Source organism: Microtus oregoni, unplaced genomic scaffold (genome assembly GCF_018167655.1).
Source record: "Microtus oregoni isolate MIOR12 unplaced genomic scaffold, Mior012 000026F_ref0000081, whole genome shotgun sequence".
In the NCBI taxonomy this organism is placed as follows: domain Eukaryota; kingdom Metazoa; phylum Chordata; class Mammalia; order Rodentia; family Cricetidae; genus Microtus; species Microtus oregoni.
In genome coordinates, this window is record NW_024543085.1 from 14,658,605 (window position 1) to 14,682,028 (window position 23,424).

The 23,424-nt window shown below is 42.4% G+C and overlaps 1 protein-coding gene across 4 annotated transcripts in view; it reads right to left on the bottom strand.

Moving 5' to 3' along the window:
- Cttnbp2 (cortactin binding protein 2) overlaps positions 1-23,424 on the bottom strand; it is a 155,931-nt gene that overhangs the window by 39,153 nt on the left and 93,354 nt on the right. For all 4 annotated transcript variants that reach the window (XR_005976420.1, XM_041675315.1, XM_041675314.1 and 1 more), the window contains 4 exons: positions 20,986-21,237; positions 7,805-7,922; positions 3,037-3,312; positions 1,074-1,169 (listed from right to left, as the gene is read on the bottom strand). Coding sequence is in view for 3 of the 4 variants with exons in the window: in XM_041675315.1 (XP_041531249.1) it covers positions 1,074-1,169; positions 3,037-3,312; positions 7,805-7,922; positions 20,986-21,237 (742 nt within the window). In the remaining variant the exon portion in view is untranslated. The remainder of the gene's footprint in view (positions 1-1,073; positions 1,170-3,036; positions 3,313-7,804; positions 7,923-20,985; positions 21,238-23,424) is intronic.

Genomic DNA, 23,424 nt, shown 5'->3' on the forward strand with positions numbered 1-23,424 from the left:
GGAGTGACATTCAGCAAGAAGTATCAGAGTGACTTTGATACCTGTTCACTCGTTACTAAACAGCTAGTACCCCTGGGAACCACAGCTGCACAGTTAAATCTTGTCTCCCCTAAGAAAGCCCACTGACTATTTTAGCAATTATAGCTAGGCACTCCAGAGCCCAGCTGCAACCCCGGAGCTGTGCCTGCTGGCCCCTGGCTCTGTGCATCACTGTTTATTAGCAAAAGTTGTCACAGGTAACCAGTCTTTGCAAACCTTCAGCCTTGCCTAATGTTAATGTACAAGTTCAGGATCTCACTTTAGGTTTTGTCCCCACTCCAAGCTCTACCATTCTCTCAGCACATTGGTTGAATTGAAATAAGTTTTCTAGAGTGAGCACTCAACATTTAAAAAATTGCCAAAATATAATTTATATAAAAAACTTTTAGTCAACACTTATTTTTTTAAAAGTCCATTCCTACGTGTGGGAAATACATGAAGAAATCAGCAGCCTTTTAGAATTCAGGGCTGATAAACAGAAAATATATCATATACTAATAACTGGGCAGTACAGAAGAAAATCAGTCTGAGACTCAGTACTATATATAAATTAGAAGTAAGCAGAAATACACCTTAGTGGACTGCTAAGACCACTGAGTGACACTAGACTTGTAATACGTCATAAATACAAAATAGTAGATGCTTTCTCAATATTAATGTATGCCATTATAATAATCAGACCAGGCATAGACCATAGTCGACAGTAACAGCAGACATCTGTTTTCACAGTCTGTCACTCCTAGCGCTATGCCAGGTTGCCTTTAGGTTGTTTCTAATGAGGGACACAATGAATGCCGCAGGAATCTGTGAGCCAGGCAGACACAACCAAGGGTGACAGAAAGAAGACTCTGAAATCTCCCCTCCCCTTAATCAGATATTTCAGAAGTATCTAAGAAGCTCACTGTGGGGGTCACAAAAGCACTGTTAGGAGTACAAGGACAGCATCTCTGAGGGTCAGGAACTGGTCCGAGAGCCAGCTGTGAGGGAAGCACACACCCTCCAGCATCACTCTGCTTTGCAATCTTATTTGTTACCTGACAAAAGCACGGTGACCTGCTCGACCTTCTTCTTCTTCATGAAGTCCCAGGGCGGCTCGGGGAAGCTCTGGCCACTTGACCATGGCATATTTCCTAGTTGAATAAAGGGAAATAGAACGTCAAGGAGAGCCCAAATGATGCTTCCAAAATGGCAAACACGTTATCCTCTGTGAGATGTTAAAGAACCTAGAGTTTCTGAGGTCAAAGGTCATCAAAGGGGGAATTAACTCCACAATGACATTTTTGTTAAAGGTTTAAAGGAAAGGTGCTAATTCTATGGACTTCTCAAAACAGTAGTTTATAGAAAATCTAATGAGCCAGATTATTTCCAAGATTAAGTTCTCAAAATTCTCATATTCTTAAACCACTGCCTGCTTCACGAAGTCTGGGGACATTGGAGAACATCTGATCCTTCAGCATCTGTTCTCCAGAGATTTCCAGAACTTTTTGGTGTTGTTTCAGAGTCCCAGACCATCTATTTAAGTATTAAATATCTATTCAGTATGACCTCAACACCGGTACAACCCTCTGCATCTCAGTTGACCTCAACTTCCTATATCGTGGTCTCAGAAAATTCTCTTGGAACACTAAAAATAACATTGACTATGGACTGGCTATAGAAAGGCACTAAGCTAAGTCCTCTGGTCACAGAACTCAGTGACTTTTGGAGCTGAAATTTTACTTAGGCACACTACAACTCTGTGATCTCTGTGATAAGGAGGAACATTCAGCTCCCCGGCACCCACAGTTCAGAGGCACACTCATTGGCTGCTGGGAATGTCCATTCACTGTTACCGGTTTCCAGATTAGCCAGACAACAGCAGCTGCAGGGACACTTCTTCCAGAACACCCCCTTCCTGTCCTTAGTGTCAGACTTCGGCATAGAGCCTGCTCTGCCCCAAACTGCTGGGAGGGGGGACATAACGTGTTCCTGAGAATCACTCATGCTTTATCTTCTTAATGGAATTTTAAAATTACACAATGATAATCCCATAACAATATTTTAACTATCATGCCAATGTTGTTATAAACAACTTGCTCTCAAGCTAGGGGGAATATATTTTAATGTAAACCTGCGTTTATGAGCTAACATCAAAAAGCCCGCCATGTTTTAAGCAGATACATAAAAGCAATAGTAAAAAATTGCCTTTCCTTCACTTTGACCATTCTTTTTAAACATGGTATGGTTGGATGTGCATGCTTGCCTCTCAGAGAGCCTGTGATTTGAATCCTGGCTTCTTTGCTCATTAGTCTTGTGCCTTTTGGCAAGCCCTCCAATACCTAGTTAGTTGTGCAGTGTGGCTTTGGTGTGGACTCTTCCTAAAGTGGTGAGCACACATCTTGGAAAGGGTATTTCTCATTGATGTTAATTTGGATCAAAGGAGAAAGAAGCCAGCCAGGGGCAAGAGATGTTTTGTGAGCACTTACTGTGCTCAGAAAACAGACTTCGTCTTTTTAAGTTGTCATGCCTGTCAAGCAGAAATAAGCAGTTACTACTCTGACCCATCCCATGTGGGAGTTAGAATCTTCATTAAAGAATGTCTTTCTATTTGAGATGGCACTGGACCCTTGTCATGGCGGTAAGGCGCTAGCATAGCACAACACAACTGTCAGAGCCTGAGAGCAAATCTGGAGTTATGTTCAGAAACTGTATATAAGCAAGCATCTGTAGTGTGCTTAATTTCTTGCACTTACCTCAAACACAAGAGTAATGACAAAGTTCCATCAAAGGCTTTCAAGTTATTTATTCCCTAACATTATTTGAGACATCAAAGTATTTTTATATTAGCAGGCTATATTATGTAACAGCTCGTTGTGAAGGCTCAAGGTTTTCAACACTGGCAGCTGCCATAAGCCCAGCCTGGAATGTATTTTATCAGTGAACTGTAAGGTTACGAAGCCCACAAGCATAAATAAACCCAGACGCTTAACTTTCTTTTCACTTCAAGGCTGGTTATACCTAGCGTGATGGATTGTATACTGCTGGGGCCGAGACCGATGCAGGAGTCGGTCGTGTTATTAAACGTCCCATCTTCCAGACTCCACCATCCATCAGAAGAGATGGCTTGGAAATGATTTGTCAGAGCTTGGGTCACCGCTTTGGAAAGATCATCCCAAGATGTCTGTTTGCGGATATTTAAAGCACATATTGTGTGTTCACATTCCAGGTCGTCAGAACAATTGTTGCTTGGCTGAATTTCACCCACGGAAATTCTTAAAGGTATCTTGAGAGCATCTGTTCGAAGAAGAAAGAGATGGAAGTTTATAAACAGTCTTTATAGAAAAAAAAACCAAGCAATGCTACCAAATAAAATAAGCAGATATGAAGGTTTTAAAAGTACATCAAAGGACAGCTATCTTATCAACATTAAACTGAGCCTTCTTGTACTGGAGCAGATACTGGTCTCCCAGGCTCACGACGGTTTCTTTGGGAGCACACAGAGTGAACTATTTATCATTTCTGTAGTTCAGTCTTTTCGATTTTATTGATTTTTTTTCCTTCAGAAAGATTCTCAGGCTATTAAAAAAAAACTCAGGAAGATCAGAAACCTTTCATCTAGAGTTCTCTATACTGTCTTTATCTTTATAAACAATGTCATAGACAAGTTAAGATACAGTTCCAAAGGTCAGTAGGCTTATGAGAGTCCCCTGAGAGTCACACAGCCCTGGGTCTGAGCCTTAGACTCAGCTCTCTCTTAGCTCTGTGAGCTTGGTAAATGTCCCTGGTCTTGCTGTCCCTCCATTTCTTTCACAAAATGCAGAAAATACACAGAGAATCGTCATGAGAATAAATGAATTTATGTTAGTAAGGACTGCAGTGAATTCGACATGGTATTATACAATGAACACAAGTAAGAGGTAAGTGTTCAATGTCACAGCAGGAACTGTGACTCTAAGTGCCCAGTGAACCAACATTCCCCTCTCAGCTCGCCTCTCACCCCAACAGCAGAGGCTTCATGTGATCTTCCTAGTCTGTATATACCAAATGCCTGGAGCTGGTACCCATGCACTTCTGTTCTCAAGAACTCAATGATGTTTACTCAAAAATTAATAGTGTTTCTTCCTAAATCTTCTACGTCTGATGTTCTCATCATGATAATTAATGCATTTTATTTAAATATTCAATACACCATTGAAATAGAAACACTTCTAGTATAAAAACAAAGTGAAAAACTTTAGAGATATTCAATGAAATTGCTGAAAGATATGTACCTAATGAGGTATAAATAAAGCAATTGTAGAAATTATAAAAAATGTAATCGTCTCTCCACAGATACTGCCTTGAGTTGACTTCCTACATATGTTCAGTTGCTCAAGGACTGAAGTCATAGAGGACATAGCAAGGCTATATTTTGTTTTATTAAGGATGCACAAAATGCAATGGGCAGAAGCTTACTAAACACTTTCACACACGGTGAAGACTTGTGAAATACGCTTTTGTTCTAAAATCAAATGTTTCAGAGGACGACTGAATACACATGCCCATAAGGCCAGCACTACCTAGATTTGGTGTGTTATTAAAAAAAAAGAAAAGAAAAGAAAGCTGGGAAGGGGACATGAGAGCGGCTACCCAGGGTAAGTTGGGAGTGGTGATAAAGATGATCAAAACACATTGGAGGCCTGTGTGAAACTCTTTAATTAAAAATCCTACAAACAAGTAAAATCTTAATTTTAATATAATAATTCAAATATAAAACCAAACATGTCATTTTCCTTTCTGAAATGGCTTTTCTACTTATTTACCATTACTTTACTTTCCGGTTGGCAGTGGCCTCTGATTCGCACAGAGGCGTCCGGGCTTCGCGTTCCTCCGCAGGCTCCTCTGTTTTGTCAAGGCTTTCTAATGACAGACTGTTTCACAACTGTCTTCTGTCTTTTGTGCCATCCCCCCACTGACCTCTGCTCATTTCAGGCCTATAACTTTAAATACCTCTGACAGACTGCTGACTGTCACACATATCTAGGTCATACTTTCCCCGTGAGTTCTGCTGACTTGACACAGATATCGCAACTTCATGCTCCAAACAACTCCTGGTCTTTATTAGCCAAGTCAGCTTCACCGTTGATAGCCTTCCCTGTATGGGTGGTGACAACTGCATCCTGCAGTTGCTCAGGCAGATCCCTTAGAAGGAGCCATGATTTCCCTCTTTTCTACTCTACATCTTGTTCATCACAGTGTTCTTATGACCCTTCATTCTGGATCTTTGCATCCCATGCTCTTTCTCATGGGCCCATCTGCTGCAATCATCAACATAACCCATGATTTTTACCGTTCTATTGAAAGATATATGTTTTGACAGCCCGTCCTTGATTTTGTACATGACTCTGTACACTCTATTCTCAACAAAGTAGCTGGTGAAAACTACCACTCATACCATCTGCTATTCTCTAGCTACGAGAAGTCCTTATGATGAGTGTTTAGCTTCATTTCTGTTGCTGTGACAACAGAGGGGAGGAAAGAGCTTTCTGGTTTACAATTCCATATTATACTTCTTACTCTCTGCAAACTCGACACAGAAACTCACGCTAACATCCACAGTCAAGAATAACAAAATAATAAATGCATAGATCCTTGTTTGCTTTTCTTTTTTTTGCTCTACCTAGAGTTTTCCTTCCTTATATTGTTTAGGACCTTCTGCCTAGGGAATGATGCTGCGCACATTGAACTGGGTCATCTTATATCAACTAACAATCAAGACAACCCCCCATCACATGTATGCACATAGTCCAACTTGATCTAGATAATTCCTCATACAGACTCTCTTCCCAAATCTGCTAGCTACAATAATAGTCAAACTGAGACAATACACTTATTGTGTGCAATATAGACAATGCCTATTTTAAATACACCCATGATTTCATAGTCACTGTGGCTGTCTAGATAAGACCTGCACAAGAGCAAGCCAGTCAACAGTCCATGATTTGTGGAGGAGGGACTTATGGGTACCCACCCCTAGCTGAAGAGCTTTGGTATCAAATTACTTTCTGATATAGAGCCCACTGCACAGGAGAAAATATACGGCCAATGCTATAAATCTGACCAAGAAGCCTTAGCAAACTCATAGTCTCCAGGAGTGAACCTATTATTTTGCTAAATGGACCTTGAAATATTTATCTCTATATCCACAAATTAGTGTGTATCTCAGACCATACTGGAGAATTTTCTTTATGAAGAGGTCAGAACAAGTCAATGTAGAACTCACTCCTGGTCAAAGTCAAAAGGATGATTTTCTTTGGAGTGCTTAATCATAATGGGATATTTTTTTTTGTCATTCTTCTTTTCAGACCCATGGAAGAGAGAAGTAAAATATAAGATTCAGAAGTTGAAGGTCAAGGAGGACCACAGCAAAAGGGTCTTCTGAACATGACAGGACTGCCACACTCATGAATTCCCAGTGGCCGCCTGGGTAGTACCCACACAAATGCAAGCCAGTCAACATTCCATCATCTATGGAGGAGGGGCTTATGGGCACCCATCCCTAGCTGAGGAGCTTTGGGAAGTTGCATGTTGCTTGAGGAGGGAAAGTCAGCTTTCTTTAAGGATGTGGTTGGTCTCTGGTTGGTCAAACATGGCCTGGTGATGTCACATGCCCGGATGTGGTTGGTCTCTGGTAGGTCAAACATGGTCCGATGATGTCACATGTCCATGTACACGTGGGCAGCACATATTACACCATGCAGGCTATTAAGTTGGAAGAGGGGTTCAGGAGCAGGGCTGGGATCTGGGATACACAACACACGTAGCTCTGATGGTTGACACCTATTACCACTCTGGAAGTGGAGGCAGGAAGATCACTGAGTTCTGAAGGCAGTCTGGTATACACATTGAGTTTCAGGGGAGGGAATGCTACATAGATATGCTCTGCAAGGAAGAAAAGGAGAAACGAAAGAAGGGAAGGAGGGAAAGAGGGACAGAGGAAGAAAGCAGCAAGGGAGGGAATGGCTCCATATCTGAGTGTATAATTAGAGATGAGAGCATTATTTTAGATGTGAAAATTTTGCTTATCCTAAAGAATAATTATTTAAACAATTGACTTAATGGCCGGGTTGAGAGATAATAGATATGTTACAATATTTTCTATGATCTGGTATTCCATATTCATAAGCCTATAAGGGAGCTTTCCTTAAAATGTACTGAAGATCATGTACTTGGAGAGCTGGAGGGGACCCATGGGAGAAATCAGTTATGTGCAAACACTGGTAGGTAACCAAGTGTTGGGAAGCGACCCTCTTGCCAGGCTCATTGGAGCAGCTGATGCAGAGCTCACAGTGTGGATTCCTCACCTGGCAGTCTAAAGTCTTCAGAGAATCTTGGGGAGGGGGGGTGTGGCAATCATTTAGGTCATTTTCTTGGGTTAGCCAATAAAATCTAAGAAACAGCAAGCACTAATTTTTTTTTTCCAAGACAGGGTTTCTCTGTGGCTTTGGAGCCTGTCCTGGAACTAGCTCTGTAGACCAGGCTGGTCTCGAACTCACAGAGATCTGCCTGCCTCTGCCTCCCGAGTGCTGGGATTAAAGGCGTGCGCCACCACCACCCGGCAGCAAGCACTATTTGTATGGCACAGGACTTCTGTAAACTTGAGGGGAAAAGCGATGACATAATCAAAAGTGTTTCTGCTCTAACTAAGGCTCAGAGGGTGAGTTCCTTAGAGCTGCGCCAACATCTCTTTCAGCGCGCTAGAGGCCCCCGCGGTAAGCAAGCATGAACAGGCTGGAATATCACTCACGCAGATTCTCCAGCAAATGCTTGCAGTCATCAGTGGCAACATCGTGCACAGTCCGGTTGCACTTGTCTCTCCTTTCCGGCTCCAGTCCTCCATGCCTACACAAGATTTCTAGGCAGTTCTGCAAAGACAAGAGCACTGTTATATCCATGCCCAAGTCAATGGACGTGAGTGCAAAACCCAAGAGAGACAGTCAGTAGCCTCTGGCCAGCTGATCAAAAATTCATGTCAGAGGCTGGGCCTGGTGGCACATCTTGTAATACCCATACTTGGAGGTGGAGACAGGAGCGTTAAGGTTTGGTATCTGTCTGAGGTATATACGGCTTGATGTGGTCTTGCCCTTACCCATCACGGTATAAGCCATCCTCAGCTATGCAGAGAGACGACCAGAGAGAAAAGACAAAAGAAAAACAAACACAAATGAATCAAAAACGGAAGTGAAGATGGCTCAGCCAGTTGAGGCATCACTGCCAAGCTTGTTGATATGGGTTCCATCCTCAAGACTTTCCTGGTAGAATTAGAGAATCCGCTCTCAAAGCTGCCCTCTGACCTCCACACACGCATGCGCACTCACTGAGCAGTTGTTTTACAGAGTGAAATAAAGAATGAAATCACTGCAGCAGACCATAGCCCTCTCATAATACTTGGCAATACAAAACAGAAAGACTTTTGCTTCGGTTGGCTGCTTCTTATTGCCTTCTGGTAGGGTATTATTATTTTTTATAAGAAAAATGAGAACACCACGTGGGCCAGAAACTGGAAGGCAGTGTTCTTCCTAACATTCCTCCCAAAGGCAGGCAAGCAAACAGAAAAGTATATAGACAAACAAGACGGGCAGACAGACAGACAGACAGACACACACACACTCATTTAGATATATCTGAGATGACTCTGCATGTTTAAATTACAGGAATTGAAATATCTGTACCTGTGAAGTTTTTCCCTCTTTCTCTTCCTCCTGCAGTACTAAGGATGAAGTCTTGGGCTTGCATAGGGCAGCAAGCACCTTCCCCTCCCCCAGCCCTTGGATCTCATAGTCTGTCAGGCAGTGCGCATCCAATCACTCTGCAGCAACGTCAATCAGACATTCATCAAAGCCTTCTCTACTCTTGGCGTAGAGATTACTTTTTTGTCTTGTAAAAACATTTTCCCTTCCTAATAGTAGTAAAACGGTCTCCTTGCAATACAACATTCCCACAAAGAACACACTGCTGTGTATTGTGGAAACATGGCCGCAAAGTGAATCTAATTAGAAAGGAACCTTTTGGTGCTGCATGCTCCTTCTCAATCTTTAGCTACCCAACCTCCATAACTATCTTCTGATTTTTACCATTAGTGATTGCTCCAGCTTATCCTTAAACTTGGCATAAATGGCTACAGGCACACTTTTACATTTAGCTTCTTTTATTCAAAATAACTTCTAATATTCATCCTTATATTACTAGTCATAATTAAACTGGACTTAAAAAAGTACTATAGTGGTGGCATTCCTGGACATAAACATGCAACAAATGATTTATTCCATCCCTGTTGATGCACATTTGGGGTCTGCCTTAGACTTTCCAGGGAGTGTCCCATGGTGCACAGTTGAGGGTGTATGCACTAGCACCGGGCTGCTGCAGAACAGGTCAAGCGTCTGTGCTGTATTAGGACACATTGCAAGCACTGTTCACAGTGGCTGTACCGACTCACACTCCCAGGAGGAGCATGTGCGAGTTCCAGTTGCTTCCTGTTGCCTCCAAAATTCACTTTTCAATACAATAATGAGTGCACGAATTCAGGGAATTTCTAGTTACCAGCAAGAAAAGCAAAAAGGAAGTTGGAACTACCAATTAACATGAAATGTGACCAGAAGCCTTGCTGATCTGAGGGCAGAGGTGACATAGAGGGTCCTTTTGGGTGTTCATGGGATGCAAAGCGAGACCTACAAACTGGAGGAGCTCTGTTAGGAGACCCCTAAGTGAAGAAATTCTGCTTGCCTTCAAAGAAATATACTGGGGCATTTGCTTCTCTCTGCTGGCTCTTTCTTAGGTTGGAGGAGCCATATCATTAAAGTCTGGCTGTCATGGCTTGATGGATCAGCCTTAGAAAACCATTAAGCTAAATTAACTGAGAGGAACACCTATTTTATAAACTAGTTATTGAATTATTGTTTATAAAACTACTATAAAGAATATAATATATTATTATATTCAGTTAAGTGAATAGGACAGCCAATAAGAAACTAAGATAATACGAACTGAGACATTACTCAACTAGGCTTCAATAGAATACAAAATGGGAACAAAATTTTGCAAAGTCCAGGATCACAATAGGTTTTTTAAAAAACACAATTATTCTGTAATTAGTACTTGTGGCAAAGATAGCAAAAGCTGAAGCACCTACATTCAAATCATGCTATTGGATACAATCATATTTAAAAGCATCGCACGGTCTTTACAAAATTCCTGCTTTAACTTCGTTATGTGTTTCAAATTATGTCTTGGGTAGGACTGCCATGTGACTCAAACAAAAGTTGCAAAGTCCTTTGATGCTTGGCATAAGCCAAACTTTCCGTCTTTATTGGCAGCTGTGATTTATTACAGTCATTGTCAGTTAGAAAACATCCTAGTTAGCTAGTTGATAAGGTATCAGTGCACACAGCAAATATTATTCTAAAGATAATTTAGGGGATGTAACCTTTAAATTACTTTTTTTTTAATGCTAGGAATTTGCAAGTCTCTCAAATTAAGTTTCTTTGATTCCCGACCTTCAAAGTGTGTTGTTTCTAGTTGGCATTATGTGCAGGTAGGGCGGTGAGACGTAATATAACTAGTGCTGCCTTTTTCTTGAAGGGAGCTTGGAAGATGTGTTCATGAGGATAGGCATTCAAACACTGCTACATGCTCAATCTTATGCTGGTGTGCAGGCCTCATGGGTAACACAAACTACATGAAGACTAACTCAGAAGGTCCTTCCCAACAACTACAGCTACTATATAACATTTGAACACATGCTAATGTCCAGGCAGTTTCTGACACTTTACAAGAATAGTCATGAATCATGCAATTTTCTGAAAAATGTATTATATCATTTATGTCACCCAAACATCCCAGACTGTACTTTCATATACTGAGATGGCTGAATGTCACTAGATAGAATAATTTTATTGCCATCATCATGTATTTTATGAACCAATGACTGAAATATTGTTATGTGGTGTGTGGTTGACATATTGTCAATATAAATATTAAAATACACACATATGAAGTGCTATGCCAGGCACTATGTTAAGGTTGCAGGTTCTGAGGATAAATAAGGAACCAGTTCCATGTATTATGGAGAGGTAAAAAGAGCCATAAAGAGTTTGATATGGACTCAGCAGTAAAAAACAAGGACTTCTTGAATTTTGCATGCAAATGGATGGAAATAGAAAACACTATCCTGAGTGAGGTAAGCCAGACCCAAAAAGAGGAACATGGGATGTACTCACTCATATTTGGTTTCTAGCCATAAATAAAGGACATTGAGCCTATAATTGGTGATCCTAGAGAAGCTAAATAAGAAGGAAAATCCAAAGAAAAACATATAGGCGTCCTCCTGAATATTAACCTTCATCAGGTGATGAAAGGAGACAGAGACAGAGTCCCACATTGGAGCACTGGACAGAAATCTCAAGGTCCAAATCAGGAGCAGAAGGAGAGAGAGCACGAGCAAGGAACTCAGGACCGCGAGGGGTGCATCCACACATTGAGACAATGGGGATGTTCTATCAGGAACTCACCAAGGCCAGCTGGCCTGGGTCTGAAAGATCATGGGATAAAACCGGACTCTCTGAACATAGCGGACAATGAGGACTACTGAGAACTCAAGAACAATGGCAATGGGTTTTGATCCTACTGCACATACTGGCTTTGTGGGAGCCTAGGCAGTTTGGAAGCTCACCTTACTAGACCTGGATGGAGGTGGGTGGTCCTTGGACTTCCCACAGGGCAGGGAACCCTGATTGCTCTTTGATCTGACGAGGGAGGGGGACTTGATTGGGGGAGGGGGAGGGAAATGGGAGGCGGTGGCGGGGAGGAGACAGAAATCTTTAATAAATAAATAAATAAAGATTAAAAAAAAGAGTTTGATATGGGGCTGGGAAATATCTCAGCAATAAAGAATGTGCCTAGCAAGTGTGAGGGCCTTTTAGATCTCCAAGACCCGTCTAAAGCTGGATATGGGAATATGCTTCCCAGCACTCCTAGAGTAAGGAGGGAGGCAGAGCCAGGCACTCACTGGCATCTCAGTCAAACTGGTGTAGGCAGTGACTAGTAAGAGTATCTCTAAAAAGGCAGAAGGCTACGACCAACTCCCGAAGTTGGGCTTTGATGCCTGCACGCATTAATGTCATGTATGGATCCACACTCATGCACATGAACATACATACACACACAATGCACAGATACAGACAATTTCTTTTATGTTACATATGGAGAAAAGTAAGAAGAAAGGGCTGGCATGCTAGATTGCTGTAACAAATGCCCAGCAGAAACACTTAAAAAGAACAAAAGCTTGCTTGCAATCAGTTTCACAGATTCCCATTCTTGGTCAGTTGCTTGTGTTGCTTTGGGCTTTTCATTAGGTGGCAGAGAATGACAGGGGCACGAGGGAGAGCAGAACTGAGAATCGTATGTTGACTGGGAAGCACAGGAATGAAACAGAAAGGGTCAGGGTCCCAATATCCCCTTCAAAATAATAATCCTATATGTCCAGAGGATTCCTAACTAGGTCCCACTTCATAAAGCTTCCACTGCTTCAAACACAGCAAGAGAGCTATACCTGAGACAGCAGGGAATTTTCACTTTACAGAAAAGCAGGAAGAAAGAAAAATGGAGAAAATGTCTACCTTTCCATCCCTCCATGAGGGGAGGAATGAAGAGGAGGCATGCTGTGATAGAGTTTCTGGAAGTAGGCCGCAGTGAGCAGCATGTCCGACCCAGGCAACTAGACAAACAAGTTTTAACTGGGGTCTTCTGGAGATGCATCTGCTATCACAGAGATGTACACCCTGGTGTCTTGGGCTTCATTTGCACCCACATTCCATTTGTCAGAACGGAATCTTCATTTCTGACCACGAGCCCAGAGCAAAATGTAGGGATTCATGATCACAGAGAATGAACAGAAGAGATACAAGGATGATGTGAAATCTCTTCCACCGTCATTTAAGGAGCGCTCAGAAGCAAGGGACCAGTGCCAAGGAAATAGCATACAAACCCCAAGTTCAAAGTGTTAGAGATAAAATCAAACTCCTGACAGAGACGCGGAACTTGTGAAGGGTCAGAGGGGAAGAAAGAAAGAAAGAAAAAAGAAAGGAAGGGAGGCAGGGAAGAAGAGAAGGAAAGAAAGGAAGGAAGAAAGGAAGAAAGGTTTACAATTGCACAGATAATGCCCAGCTAAGTGCTGAGAACAGTCTTTAGGCGTGGGTGTGCCCACTATCCTGCAGGCAGGGGAGGCAGAAGCTATTAAGATAGACACACTGGCATAAGCAAGTAGGTAGACGTAGGTGTAAACTGGTTAAAACAGAATTGTCAGAGGGCAGCTATAAGGCTGCGTGCTAAGCAGCGTGGGTGCTTCTCTGTAGTCACGGGACTATGTGCAGGAAGGAAAATGCTATGATCAGCTCTGTTTGAAGAGCTGATGGATGCATGGGAGAGAGATGTCGGAAAGGAAGAGAGCGAGGAAATAATGTTCTAAGAGGACTGTATTTGTTTAGTCACTCATGGTTCAGGAAACTGCTTCTGAACCAGATTCCCTGCTAGAAACAGTACACACAAAGATGAAGAGGAAATGTGCCTAGTGGATTAAGAAGGGAGAGCTACATACAAACAATTACAGCACAAACTAAGTTAGCAAAACGTGAGCAGGTAGGTGCCTTGGGAACTTCTGAGTCTGAAATGTCTACCCAGATATTTTCGAGGCAACAAAGGTCAGGATTTATGAAGATGGCATTTGAGACTATGGGGACAGTAGCCAGGGAGAGGTTGGTCAGGCATGTGGGTTACATACAACACCCACCAGGAAAGGTGACATGTGCTTGCAGTCTGAGGCCAGTGAGAATGTGCTTTACCATTGCTTTAGGAAACCCTACTCGAGGGTGACAGAGCCATAAATGGATAGGAAGCGAGTAAGCTATATTTAGCCATAAATGGGTATGAAGTAAGTATCACCATATTTAGCTGTTAGGTAGGTCCTACCCATGGCCACATAAAGAAAGTGGAGACGGCAACAGAGTCCAGCCTGCATCAAAAGGGCAGATGAGAAGACACAAAGACAGGATACATGGAGTAAGTGAGGAAGCAAATAACCAAAGTTAATTTACTAAGACAGAAATGTTTGGGGATGCACAGAGATGGGCTGAGTGCTTTGAATAACTTTCCTGAACAGTCTGAGAATATTCAGTAGCCATAAACACAAGGTTCTGAACTACTGACAGACTCTCTGTGTGGGATGTCAATGAAGACAGGACAGAGTGAGAGCGGAAAGGTGTTTAAAGTCAGACACGTGACGGCTGCAAGTAGATGAACCCCCAGTTCCACATTTTGGGTGAGGGGTTGAGCTTGGTTATAGCGATGCTTATTGTCCCCATTATGTTTCTGCCAGTCAATCATTGCGGCCACAAATAAGCAAGCGTTTGTTTGACCTTCACCTAATGCTCTGGAATGAAAACTTAAGGGAATCCTTCCCTTTGTTTACATGTAGTATGACATTAATTTTTTTCACTAAAAATTAAAGGGGAAAAGAAAATGCTCACAGAAGATAAAAATAAAGAGATTTCATGGCTGGAGAGATGGTTCACTGTTAAAAACCCTTACTGCTCTTGTAGAGGGACTGAGCTCAGATCCCTGCACCTATGCTGGGCAGCTCACAACAGCCTGAAGCTCCAGGATGTAGATGGATCTGAAGTCTCTGCCTTCCATGAGCGCCTGTTCTCATGTGCACATCCCCCCCACCACACACACATGTTCACATAATTAAAACAATAGATTTCTATTTATTCCAAATACCTTCTGGTTCTCTTGGTTTTGTGCCTCCTCAATACTTTGTCTGATTTTCCCTTCTTTAAACCTGTTGTACGATTCTATCCAATAAGGAAAAATTCCAGTGACCTCTACTTTGCAACCAAGTGGGAAAAATACAAATCCTGGGTCCCATACAAAATGTTCTGCACATTCATACCTCATCCTGGCCACCTGAAGAACAGAAGTGGTTGCTAAAAGATAAAAGAAAATGTCAGATATTCCTAGGGCGAACAGCCTGGCAAAGTCACAGACCACGATCCTATCCCAGTGCAAGGAAACCTTAGAGACGCAGTAGGTGAGCCACTGCCTGTCCAGAGGGCACTGGGGCTGCCTAAACATGACTTCTGGGATGTTGAAGAGACAAGTTTACAGGACAGGTCCAGAAGTCTAACATGAGTCTGTGATTAGTTACTGCAGAAAACACAGTGGGAAGAAGAACCAGAAGAGATTGTTAATAAAATACAAACAAAACCAGGAAGAAGCACCCGGAATGCATCCTTGGAATTGCTTGAGCATAGCCAAAGGGGAAGCAAGGATGGTGCAGTATTAGAAGTCCAGGAGAAAGAGGCTTGCATTGGATTCTAAAACTATTAAACAAGGTAGGGGAGCCTCACACGAGTAAGAGTGATAGGAAGGCATGGACTTGGGGGACAGATGAATTAAAAGTCTGACTGACCCACAGAAGATTCTCACACAATCCCCTAACAGAAAATGCTTTGGGAAACTAGCCATGGTGGCCATATGTGTAACCCCAACACATGGGAGGATAGAACTCCCAGATTTTTTGAGTTTAAGGCTAGCCTGGACTATACATATCGTTCTAGAATAATCTGAATTTTAGAAGAGACCATATCTCAAACAAGCTACCACCAACAAGAAAAAAAATGGATTAAAAAAAACAGAACGATAGATAAATGAATAAACAAGATTTGTCTGGGAACAAAAGCTTTTATCAGTGATAGAGAAATTCAAATTCAATCTCCTCATTTCGTTGGCAGGACCTCAAGTTCTCAAAAGCCCCCACAACAGCAAAGAAAGTTACGCTAAAAAGTTCTTTTTATCAGGCTCCACATCCCCCATTACCAGGCGTCTTCCCTAGGGTCATCCTCATAGATTCCTGGGAGTTTCCGTTGTACTAGGTTTCTTGCTCATCCCTGAGATGCCTGTTCCCAATCCAGAGCCTCAACTCTCCATCTCCAAACCAGGCAAGACTTCTGGTGGATGGATTGTGGCATCATCAACCCAGCCACATAACCTTCGATCTACAAGTTGTCCTCCCTGCAAGATGTGCTGCGTTAAAGGTAGCAATGAAATTGTAGGAGTGGCCAACCGATGACTAGTTCGGCTTGAAGCTCATGCTACGATAGGAACCCATCCCTGACACTGACTGGGGTGCCAGAACCCAGAGATTGGAAGGCCCACAAACCTAGGATAGAACCAAAAATGGCAGGCATAAAAATTCTGTTTTTATAAAGTCAGTGAAACAATTTCTGATGATATTCCGCTATACTCATTGATCGGTGCCTAGCCCAGTGTCATCAGAGAGGCTTCATCCAGCAGCTGATAGAACCAGATGCAGAGATGCATAGCTGAACATTACAAATATTAGTCAGAGCTGGGGGTGGGCAATCCTGAGGAAGAGGGTGTAGGAAGAATTGTAGGAGCCAGAGGAGTCAAAGATACCACAAGAAAACCTACAGAACCAACTAGCCTGGGGCCACGGGGGTTCACAGAGACTAAACTGACAGCCAGGGAGACTATATGAGACCGATTTAGGTCCTCTGCCTATATATTATAGCCGTGAAACTTGATGTTCTTGTGGGACTCCTAACAGTGGGAGCAGAGGTTGTCTCTGACTCTTTCACTGGCTTTTGGGACACGTTTCCCCCCACTGGGTCACGTTGCCCAGTCTTAATATGAGGGGTAGTGCCTACTTGGTATGGCATGGTTGGCTGATACCCAAGGGAGGTCTACCCATTTCTGAAGAGAACTGGAGGAGGAGTGGATAGGGGGGGAGAGTAGTTACTGGGATGAGAGTAGGGAGGGGAAACTGAGGTCAGGATGTAAACAATCACAACAACAATAATACTAATAAATAATACATGCAAAAAGGAAGTTTTTTTTTCTTTAATCTGTTTCCAGGAAGCAAGGAAAACAAAGAAAAGCTTATCCCTGGTCCAGCCTTCTCTGTGGAGCAGTCAGAGACCTGGCTGAGAGAAGGCCTCATGTCGTTAGACAGCAGTGGCTATCTAAACAAACTCAGTCATGGAAAACCATCCAGGGCTGCCAAAGAGCAAGCACTACTGTGGAACCCGAATTCTCCACAAACCATCTTTGAGAAATTAATTTCACCATTTCCCAAGACTTCACTTCTTCAAGTCCAAAGCACAGGGGCTGGAGTGAGTAACCTCTGCCCCTTCAAGCTCTAGATCCCGTAATTCTTAGCTGAAATCTGAGCAAACTTTCATTATGGCATCTTTATATATACTTTGATTTATTCGTCTTCACTACCCTCTCCAATCACTTTCTCTTATTCCATCTCAGGTTGAGCCCTCTTTTCCCCTCTTACTCTAACTTGTTTCTCTGTTGATGAGATAAAACATTCTGACAAGAGGCGACCTGGGGAAGAAAGGTGTATTTAAGCTAACAAATTACAATTTATTATGAAAGGAAGTTGTCAGGGAAGAATTCGTTGGGGAAGGAGCTCCAGGCAAGGACCTAGAGGCAGGAACTGAACTGTGGCTATGGGGAAAACTATTTACTGGCTTGTTCTTCATGGCTTGCTCATCTTGCTGTCTTGTGAAATCCAGGACCACTTGCCCAGGGATGGAGGAGGGGGATAGAAAATAGGTAGGTGGGCCTTCCTACATCAATCATTAATCAAGACAATGCCCTACAGATAGACCACAGGTACACAGCTTAATCTGATAGAAGCAATTGCTAGATCAAGGTTCCTTCTTCCTATGCGACTAATTCCTATGGAGTTGACAAAACTAACTAGTATGCCCATCTCGTATTTCCCTCTGGGGTTTGCTTCTCAAACTCACAGAGATCTGCCTGCCTCTGTCTTCCGAGGGCTGGGATTAAAAGGGTGTGCCACCACCCGCACAGCTGTTTCCTGATTTTTAAAAGTTCATCAAGTTTTCAGCTCTCAACCGTGGCTTCTGCAGCAACAAGTCCCAAACACATATCCCCACACCTGACGTTTGGATCTGCCTCGCAGGTGCTTTCCCAGATGCATCACTTTCACCCACACTCACATGCAAATATCAGTAAAAATCTAGGATCTGCATCGGAGAGAGAATGTATGGTATATGCTTCTGAGTGTTTGAGCAGAACCACCAGCGGTATATAAACTAGAAAAGTTATGTGACCAACTGAGATCGTTTTTAAGGCCCTGTTGTGGTCAGAGTAGAATGATTCTACTATACCCTGATGGTTGGGATTTATTGTTTCTAAAAACTGGCCTTTGCAACATATTATAAATGGATAATCTGGGAAAGCTGTTTTGGCCAGAATGAAACCATTGTTTCAGACGAGTGATACAGATAGATTTTTATAATAATTTTGACTAGAAAGGACGGATGTAGGGGAAAAAGAGTGACAGAATCAGGAAATCTGGGCTTCATTCCCAGCAGCTATCTATTAAACCCTCTCAGGCTTATATAAAGATGGCAAAATGGAAGATTAAATGCCTACCCTAGAACTAAAAAAAAAATCTATAAAAAGTCTATTATTTAAACAGCTTAGCATTGTGTGTTGTCAATCACTCCTTAAAAATCTCAAATCAAAAACTGATCTTATGCTTTTTAAGAGGCTATGGAGGAGTCCTATTCTGAGAGAAAGAAGTCATATTTCCTGTTACACAACAGTGAAGGAGCATTTACTGCGGAGATCAATGGAAATATCATCTTTAATCATCAAAACTATGGGACTAAGAAGAGTTCATATTGAAGTTGCTATGCGGCAGCATCATCCTTCACTGAAGGCTAGTACCCAGGCCAGGAGGTTCCTCTCGGCCCAGCAAAAGAGGTCCAGAGGTACGGTAGGGAAACAACTTAGGTCAGATATGCTTTGCTGCTTCCCTGTGTTGTGCTGCAGGCTGAGGATATTCATAACCCACCTCTATCAGCTCCATCTCACATTACAGGGTTTTGTTGTTGTTGAAGGAACGGTTGTGAGCAACCTACTGTCTTTCCATGAACCTTCTTGTCACTGAAACTGCTGGTCTCTGAGAGCCTGCATTTTCAAACTTAAATGACTTATACTTCCCATTTATGTCTCCTAAAATCTTTTACACCATATATATATATATATATATATATATATATATATATATATATGTCTCACTAAAATGATACATATGTATCATACACACACACACACACATACACACACACACAGAATTCTCAGAATTATTTCTTTTGCGTCAACAAGTAAAATGGGGGAAACATAAGACTAATAAGCACTGAACAAAATCATGCTTTTTCTTTTCCTTCCCTTTGAAGACTGTGAAGCACATGGTGTCTGCAGGAGATCTAACAGTTCCACACACACACATGTGGAATGATCTAGTTCTTAATTCAAGCATAACCCAAACCACCTTCCATCACACCAATCGATGCTTTTTCTGTGCTCCTTCCTGAAAGATACTATCTTTCCGTTCAGCTTCACTCCTGTTCCACACCTGTCGTGTTCCATCCCTAGACATTTATCAGTTTGTGTGCATGCATGTCTATGTTTCTGTGGGGGGTATGCGGATGTGTGCGTACATGCTTGCCTGTGTGTGCGCATGTGAAGACCAGAAACTGACTTTGGGCGTCTTCTCTGTTGCTCTTCAACTTGGTTTTTGAGGCAGACTCCTCCCTGAGTGTGATGTTCAGGGTTTCTGCTAGGTTAACTGATCAGAAAACCCTTGAGATCTGTCTGTTTCCACACCTCAGTCCTGTAGTTGCAAGAGCATGCTGCCACACCTGGCTTTCATGGAAGTACTGTTTATCGAAGCTCAGTTCCTCAAGCTAATGCAAAAAGCTCTTTACCATGAAACTTTCTTCAGCCCCATCCTTGAATAGTCCTGTCTAATAATTCCATTATTACCATTGTTCTTACCACCTTCCACTTTGCTTTTTTTCTTTCAGCAACAATTTGTTCAATATCCCACATGGTATAAATACTATGGCTAACTTAAATAATTTAAACTGGATAACCACTTAGCTTAGCTTTTTAAAGCTTTCCACTAGCTGTATATTCATGGGTATTTTTTAGGTCAAATCCCTTATTAAATTTTTCTAAAGGCCCCCACACCAACAATGACACTCCTATTGTCACTTTCTTTCTGTTTTTCATTCGCTCGGTGGGGGCTGTCAGTCACCGCTTCCATGTCTATTCTTTCTCGCCCTTCACCTTTATCATGCTCTCCAGTGGTCTCCAGGACGAAAAGGAATTTCTACCTCCTTTAAAATGAACAATCCCGGAAGTGACTATGACTAAAAGCTTTACTCTTTGAAGTATGCAGTCTCTGTTTCTCCACATCGTTGACTGAGGGGCTGACCTGATGGCTGGTCATCACTCTGTGTTCTCTTTTGTCTCCTTATGCGTCCCTTGTAACTTGTACACCTGCCCCTAGTCTAAGAGCTAAGAGCAAAGTGTTTCTTCAGACATTAGCGTGCACAGGGAGCTGCACTCAGGAGCGTCCTAATACCTCATTATTTGTAAAGACTACTGTTAGTAACAGAAAGTGCACAGGAATAAAACCTACAACCTGAGCCTCCCTCTAGATAGCAGAGCTTTAGTTAGTATGTGGCCTTGCTTGTAAACCACCCACAAATTATATTAATACTGATCTTTCCTTCCTAACACAGACGAAATAAAACATTGGGAATTACTCTCATATTTCTTTTGGAAAGACTGCAAATAGAAGATATTTTTTGAGAAAATTGAAAATTCTTTTATGTCCTTAGCCATAAACATCTGCTGAAGAGAAATGAATGTCAGTTTGTACCAGCGGCCGCTCATCGTCTTTTGCACCCACATTACTCCATTTCCAATTACCCGGTCTAAACACACCCGATCAATTGCAGATGGCTATACCACGCATCACTTTCACAAGTGGGTGATGAGGCCAGCTGCTAGCAGACGCACCTTGAAACCTTTGGAAGCAGCAATGTGGGCAGCGGTCCAGCCTTCTTTGTCAGCATGGTTAATGAGGTCTGCAGGAACCACAGGCTTCGGTGCACCTGTTGGGCTCTCGCCTCCATTCAAGGTGAACGAGCCCGACCTGGGCTCTTCGGCACTCAAAGGGTTCCCACGAGATGGCACTCTATGGTACATTAGGAGCTTGAGGCTGTCGACATTACCCGTGTCCACGGCTGCGTGAATTGGTGTCCAGCCGTCCTGAAAATAAAGTGGCCAGGGGGAAAGTGTTGATAATATTAATGATGAGAATGGTGTTATTTTAAAGTCTACCTATAAATGCTCTTCTTGGTCATGAGCCACTGTATCAAAGAATGAAGGTGGTCCACGCCTGTGTATTCTTAATGAACGTAAGCTCTCTGACTTTCACTGGTGACATTGTTTCCCACAACTGTGATTCATGTTGGCTGTTAAGCCACCATTTCCACCTGATAGTCACCATCGGGAATGAACAGATCCTGCCTAGTCTCCTGAGCATTATGCTTGACCAAGCAGAATCTCAAGTTAATAGTAAAAATGGGGAGAACTTTATCCTAATGAGATTTTTAAAATTATATGCAATAATAATGGTATTAGTAAAGTAGTAATAAGCTGAAGAGCACAGCTGCAAGCCAGTTTTACTTCAAGAGCAGTGACCAACCTCGAATAATCTGAACGTTTTTATGCCAGCTCTTCCAGAAGGAAAGATTCTGGGTAATAGGGAGGAGGTAAGAAAGCAGGAAAAACAAAGCCAAGTTGTTTTACTTGACGCCTATGGGCCTCTGCCCAGTGACTGCCGATGGCAGAGGGATTCTAACATGGTCTTCCTTAGAAAATTTTCCACCAGAATCATCGAGTCTATTTTCTAGAATGAACTGCTCTGTCTGCCCCCAACTCCCCCTGCCCACTGTCAGTCTCAGGGCAGGGGTCCTCAATTTTGCAGCCTCAGCACCCTCTGGGACTCTTAACAATGCAGGTCCTCCAGCCTCTCTCTAGGCAAGAGAACCTGACACTGGAGTGGGTAAGGCCGAGCAGCTCTTCAGACATGCCAGCATGTGAACCTATGGATTGAAACCTGACAAGCATTGTTCTAGGGAAACCCTCTGTTCCCCTCTCATTCTGCCACAGAGGGGGGTCTGCCCCCTCCACAGGAATCTTGGTTTCTCTTTAAAGATTTTTCCAAAGAATTGACTTGTTTGGGGGCTTTTTTCCTACCTTTACATTACAGTTTTAACATAATTTTCATATAGAATTCCATATTGTTATGTTAAATACTTCAGTGAGTTATAATGTTCTCTCTCTCTCTCTCTGTTGAGAAAGGTCTCACTATCCAGATCGTGCTGGCCCTTGCCTCTGCCTCCTGAGTGCTGTAATCACAGGCATATACCAGCACAGCACTATTTTTAAAGGAATGACGTAAAAGCTAAGAAAATTATCCAGTAAATGGGAACCATCTCATGTGCACTGCGTATTGTGATCCTTTCCCTTTAGAACAGGCCTTTTTCTGCTTCTGGATCTAAAGCTCAGTTGACTCAGACAAGACCACACAGCTTGTAATTAAAGCAGGCTACAGTCTGTATTCCAGTCAGGTAAAGCAGGATCCTGCTTTCTTCTGCAGTGTTAGGACCTCAACCTTATGGAAGCCACAGAGACTAAGTGCTGACGACCCTCCTAGTTCACAGAGGCCAAACAGACCTTCTAGGAAAAAGCAAAACAAGATAAAAACCTTTCAACATCCCACTTTCTTTTGCTACCTTACTGTGAAAACCAGAAGACATAATTATTCCCCTGGAACCACCCACGAATTGTACTGTGCTTTCTGTATTTCTAAAGATCCTGTTCAGCTCAACAGAGCTAGTTAGAGGGTATGGATCTGCTTTCCCGACAGGCTGTGGTTCAATCTCCCATGTTGCACTTCTTACTCAGTTGATGATACAAAATTTATTTCTCTTTCATCTATAAGGTGGGAGTTTGTAGTGAATATATATAAATACCATATATTTTTGAATGCAATACATAAAATAACAAGGAAATGTGTAACTAAATTACTTTTTTCAGATTAAAAACAAAACCAAACAGGATGTGAAGAGATAACTCAGTGGCTCATAGCACTGGCTGCTCTTTTAGAAAACTTGGGTTTGGTTCTCAGCACCCACATGGCCCTCACGGCCACCCGTAACTCTAGCTCCATGGAATCTGATGACTTCTTCTGAATTCTATGGGAACTAGGCATGTAAGGGATTCAGACATACCTGCAGGAAAAAACACCCATACACATATAATAAGAATTTTAAAATTCAGTAAAAATTTAAAATTGAATAAAAACAATTTTAGGGTTTTTTAAAACTCTAGCAATAATCCACAATGGAAAACATGTATACCTGGCCTCATTATCTTTGCTGCTGTTGA